Genomic DNA, 6,000 nt, shown 5'->3' with positions numbered 1-6,000 from the left:
CAGCTCACTGCAACCTCTGCCCTCCGGGTTCAAGTGATTCTCCTGCTTCAGCTTCCTGAGTAGCTGGGATTACAGGTGTGTGCCACCATGCCTGGCTAGTTTTTATATTTTTTGTAGAGACAGGGTTTCACCATGTTGGCCAGGCTGGTCTCGAACTCCTGACCTCAAGTGATCCTCCCGCTTCGGCTGCCCAGAGTGCTGGGATTACAGGCATGAGCCACTGATCTCTGGTCCAGTAGATATTTTATAACATTATTACTAAGCAAGAATAACATTTTACATGTTATTCAATTTACAATTATTCTTACTCAATTCACAATGTGCTTTCAGGAGCATCTTCTTGAATCCTCAACAATTCTTTAGTCCAGATAAAAGCTTTCCATTTTCTGGGTGAGAGAAGTTGGGCTCAGGGAGGTTAGCTGACGCATGAGGGCAGACTAGGAACTAAGGTCGATAGGTTGAACCCAGGTCTCCCATGACTTTTCCATTCATAAATGGAAAACAAAGCCACCAATAAATGATGTCTTGGCTCTGTGTGGTGGCTCACGCCTATAATCTCAGCCCTTTGGGAAGCTGAGGTGGATGGACTGCTTGAGCCCAGGAGGTTGAAAACAATGTGGGCAACATAGGGAGACCCCATCTTTAGAGAAATTAAAAAAATATTTCTGCATCACCCTCAATATCAAAAACAGTGCATTTGTATGCAGCAAGTCTCAGTAGATATTTTTATTTACATTTAGATATATATTGGGCATGGTTGTATGCCTGTGGTGCCAGCTACTTGGGAGGCTGATGCAAGAAGATTGCCTGAGCTTGGGAGCTACAGTGAACTGCGGTAGCATCACTGCACTGGTAACAGAGACCTTTTCTCGAAAGAGAAAAAGAAATAGTGTCTTAAATCCTATGAGTCCAGCACTGTGAACAGTCTATTCCTTTCTCATGGGAGAAAAAACTTATTGTTTAGACAGTATGAGATCAGAAAATACACACAACAGGGGAGCTTTGCCCTACCACTGATGTAAATTCCCTTAGCATTTCAACTTGCTTAAAATTTAGACCTACATTTCCTCAAAACCTCAGTGATGTTTCCAGCCGTGTTCCTTCATGCCTCTATAGCACAATGGTTTGTCACAATGAACTGTAACAGGGCCAGGCACAGTGGCTCATACCTGTTAATCCCAGCACTTTGGGAGGCCGAGGTGGGCAGACCAGGTCAGGAGATCGAGATCATCCTGGCCAACATGGTGAAACCCCATCTCTACTAAAAATACAAAAATTAGCTGGTGTGGTGGCGAATACCTGTAGTCCCAGCTATTCAGGAGGCTGAGGCAGGAGAATCGCTTGAACCCAGGAGGCGGAGGTTGCAGTGAGCCAAGATCGTGCCACTGCACTCCAGCCTGGTGACAGAACGAGACTCCATCTCAAAAAAAAAAAAAAAAAAAAAGAAGGAATTTTAATGGTTGACGTAGGGATCTTGTGTTTGGGGGTCCAAGTGCCTGTGCTTTGGGACCTAGGCATCTTCTCTGAGGACTGCAGTTACAGTGTCAAGAGTAGACCAACCACATTGCCTGTCCCCACACCAGACCACAAAGCAGGCTTTAGACAGATACCTCTGCCTGCATATTTTCTCTGTGCTAAATAGAAATATAAACCCTTCACATATGCAGAAAAACAAATATGCTTCCACATTTCTGAAGAAATACAGAAATTAACAAATGGAGCTCAAATAGAAGTGTTGAGTAGCCAAAAACATTCAGAATGAAGAGGAAGGAGCAACCAGACCACTGCAACAGTTACCCAGAGCGGGCCTTGGCTTGCCCGGGCCCACAGAAGTCTCTGGCTGGCCCTGGAGAGCTCCACAGCCACAGGCCCAGAGAGGACTGCTTTCCTCTAACAGAGATGCTTTGGTTTAGAAATAGGACAAACTCACTGCTTAAATACCTTTATTATTTTTTAAAAATTATTTGGACATTGATAGCTCTGCAAAATACTTCTCCCATCCCAAACCCTCAAACTCTTTCCACATGTCCTCCATAAAGAAACAAAATAGTTATAGTTTGCACCCATTCAAGTCTAATTTTTAAAAACATTTAAGATTCAAAATCAAATATTTTTTCCCCCACAACTTGTTAGTAATTTTAAACCACAATGCAACATACTTAATGGCATTTCTTTTTAAAAATTAGCTTATCAGACTATTTTATGAGAAAAAAAAATCAATTCAAGGCCTTAGTGAGAATATTATATTCTCTGTTTCTGAAAGCAAAAGACATTGAAAACCCCTTTGCTCCGCTGGAGTTTGTGATTTCAACATAACCAATAAAACCAGCACACGGTTTGACTTCCTACTTAACATTAGGCATTGTTTCGTTACTTTGGGACCACAGCTGAAATGCTATCTAAACTTGAAAGGGGTGGGTGGGTGGAAGTCCAGCAAAGAAGAGGGTCGAGTCTGGGGACAGCAGAATGGAAGCTTTCTGAGCAGTGGAGTAAGAACAGCCAAACCCCTAGGATCCCACCTCATGGCAGGCGTGTTTAGGGTGGAAGACAGTAGAATATCTGCAATCTGCACTAATTTCTTAAAGATGGATACAAGTGTCAACCAAAAATATTGCACATAGTTTCAGAGGCATGTAAACCACTGAGAAGGTTCAGGAAAGCGTAACTACAGATGAAGATGAATCCCCAAAGTTCCTTCAGGAATATAGAGAAAGAAGTTGATGATCATTCAGGATTACTAAGAGGTGGAGGAAAAATCCTTAATCCCTTTCCTATCCTCAGCGGGCAGAGCAAACCAATCTCCTAGATGTCTCTGAAGGATCTAGTAAAGGTATCACTTCTTCATTTTTCCCAGTGCAATGGGTGCACTTCATTAGCTGGGTAAAAAACGAAGGAAGGAAGAAATCCTGCAATAGGACCTGGCTTGTTTGTCTAGAACACAGAAGTGTTTGCAAATAGCCCTTCCTGCCCACTCAAACCACTGCTCGGAGCCACAGCATGAGCCCTGGATGAGCTCCAGGGATGACTTCCGGACTCAGTGCTCCAAGGGGGCGCCTATGTCCCTCTCAGGCCTGGAAAAATGCAGAAGGTATGGACTCACATGCCATGAGGGGAGGGCCGAAGAGAGTGAATGGCACATAAGGCAGATGGACGACAGGACAGCCCCACGGCCTCCTTCACTCGTCCAGCAGCTCAGTCAAGGCCACAGTAACCATCTCCTCATGTGAGCAGCTGGGCTTGACCAGAGCCAGCCCTTCTTATGCCTTGTTGAGTTTTAAGATAAGAGGAAACTGTTCCAACTCATCTCTGGGAATGAATTATTTCTCCCTTTAAGTCATCAGGCCAACTTTTTAGGGTTCCAAAGCCCTGACCTTACTGAATGGGTGGGTTGCCCCTCTGTACACAGTCCTGGGATTACAGATTTTAGATATCACAAGTGCCCACTGGCTACTTTCCCAAATACTTCTCCCTTAAGGCTTCCCCTAACATTCAATCTCAGTAACATACAGTACATATGTCAACAAAATGAAAGTCACTTCTTAAGAATAAAAAGTTTCCCACTGCTCGTCTCACTGAAGGGCTTCGTGTTCTCTTACGCCCCCCTGCCTGTGGATATGCAGCCTCCAGGTTGCTTTGCTCCTGGGGGTTATCATGCAATCTTGTTTTTAAAGCTTTTCCTCTTGTATTCAGAGTAAGTCTTGTAAACCACCAGAAAATGCCAATTCCCCAAAGCCCTGCCCATGTTTGTGGGCTACAACTGATGCCAACCTATTAAGCTTTTTCAACATTTTAAAAAACAAAACACCACACACACACACACACACACGCGCGCGCGCGCACGCATACACACACGCACTTTGGCACGTGAGCCTCGAGTTATTTGAGCGTGTTCATGTTTCCCACCCCTTCCCCTGTCCCAAACATTTCAGAGTCACTGTTTTCGGAGAACGACGGCCCCTTCTGCCTCATGGAAGGTCGCCGCCAAGCACTGCTGTTTTGAGTAGCAAAAGGAGGAGGCACGAATGCTAAACTGGCCCCAAAAACAGTTCTTGTGTTGAGCACTATAATTTATGCAATGCTGCAAAACTTTTGTACCAGGATGACTAGTTTCAAAACTGCTGGTTGATTAAATATACATATACATATAGATATCGATATAAAAATTACTAAGTCAACATTTGTTGTTTTCAATGTGAAAACGATAAAATGTAATTCTGAATAATTGTGCATTTGCCATAGGGTCCTCGTTAAAGGGACCATAAAAATAATTTTGTAATAAAAAACTCTTATTTTTAAGTTTAGTATTGCCCTCAAGTTCAAAAGTTTGGAGCAAATGTACTGAGTAAGCAGGACTGAAATCTGTACCTGCCAGGGATCTGGAAGCCTTAAATGTAGTGATCCCTGATGGCAGGCCCAGGGAACCTGACAGCCACTCACTAGCTCTGTGCTGTTAACAGCACAGGGCTCAGCAGTGCGCGCTGACCCGTGACACAATCAGCACTGAAGACCGAGGCGGCCCAGCAGGGACCGGTACCTCCACTTCTCGTGTCGTATCAGTGGCCGATGCTGCTGCAGCTGCAGCTGGCCAACTCCCTGCACAGAGCTCTGGGGGACACAGAGGTGCTGGGGCTCTGCCTTCTCTTGAGCTACCAGACAAAGCAACTGGCGGGGTCGGGTGGAGGGCCTGGGGACCACTGAGCACCAAGGCTGAGGGTGATCCGGCAGCAGACCTTCTACTCGGCTGGAGGCAGGACAGAGGAAGGAATGGGCATTTCAGTGATGTAGAAGTTAGCTGTGCAGGAAGGAAAAGTGCGTTTAAGGTAGCTTAAAAACAGGTGAAGACCAAACTGCCACTGAGGGGAGGAAGAACGAAGACTGCTCCCTCCACCTGCCCCACGGGCCAGCCATGCTCCTTGGATTCTGTGGGTTAACATTCATGCTTTGTGATGCGAGTCTGCTCATGAAGAAACAGGAACACACTTCTCCTGGTTCTGGCAGGTACACAATTTTCTCGGCAAAGTTCTTTTTTGCCAAGTTCAGTTTTATTTGGTTGCTGTTCTGAACCGCTGTCACCGGAATTCATAGATGGGTGCACTGTGTTCAGGAACATGGGTTAGATTGAGGGACTGATACCTGCAAGGGGGAGGAGACAGAAGTGGGAGGTAGTCATCTAATGCACCCTGAGCCAAGGACATTAGCAACCCCCACAAAACTAGAGCACCTGACAAGTCACATACTTGGACTGAAATGCACATTTCATTTTCCATTTCTCAACTGAACCTAGTCTGATTTCATTCTTTATTTGGTTAATCCTCCTGAACCCTGCACAAGATGAGTTTTTTTTTTTTTTTTTTTTTTTCCCCTTCTGCTCTAATCATGAAGTAACTACGGTATATCTTATATAAAGGAGAACCCAATACGCTCTGGGAGAAGATGTAGACCCACAGCCCAGCCCTAACTGCACTGGCTGCTCTGCCCCCTCCTACTGTGGCATGTCATGCCAGGCTACAATATCCTAGGGACTTTATGGCTAGGACAGGCATATCCCAATTCTCATTGTATCTAAAGAGAGCTTAGAAAATTTAATTTCACTACTGCCTTCAACTGTATTTTATCTTTCATTTAAATTTTCTCACTTTCCTATGTACAGTATTAAGCTCGGAAAATACTAGTGAGATCTAAGGTGTTTGCCTCCCCTGTTGGCAGGTGCTCCAGGGGAGTCATGCAGAGGGAGGAGAAACAGAGGCAGATAATCCACACGCTGGGACGACAACCCCAGGCACATTTAGAGTCAATGCCTGGCATGTTAGCTCTCCCCTACACAGGAAAAAGCAGTTTATTTCTACCAAAAACGAATTATCAGGGAACAAATATGCATTAGCCACCAAGAATATGCAAATTAAAACTACTATGAAATACTGCTTCACATCCACTAGGGTAGTTAAAATTTTAGAGACATGATAACAAGTGCTGGGGAGGATGTGGAGAAACTGGAACCCT

At 44.8% G+C, this 6,000-nt stretch overlaps 1 protein-coding gene across 2 annotated transcripts in view; it reads right to left on the bottom strand.

The window, feature by feature from the left end:
* Positions 1–1,926: 1,926 nt before the first annotated feature.
* GID4 (GID complex subunit 4 homolog) overlaps positions 1,927–6,000 on the bottom strand; it is a 30,010-nt gene continuing 25,936 nt past the window's right edge. For both annotated transcript variants that reach the window (XM_039475755.2, XM_003929308.4), the window contains one exon: positions 1,927–5,133. In XM_039475755.2, coding sequence (XP_039331689.1) covers positions 5,101–5,133 — 33 coding nt within the window. In that variant the 3' untranslated portion in view covers positions 1,927–5,100. The remainder of the gene's footprint in view (positions 5,134–6,000) is intronic.

This window comes from Saimiri boliviensis, chromosome 17, assembly GCF_048565385.1.
Source record: "Saimiri boliviensis isolate mSaiBol1 chromosome 17, mSaiBol1.pri, whole genome shotgun sequence".
NCBI classification, from domain to species: domain Eukaryota; kingdom Metazoa; phylum Chordata; class Mammalia; order Primates; family Cebidae; genus Saimiri; species Saimiri boliviensis.
Note: the sequence above shows the minus strand (reverse complement) of the source record. Positions and strands in the feature narration are given on the sequence as shown.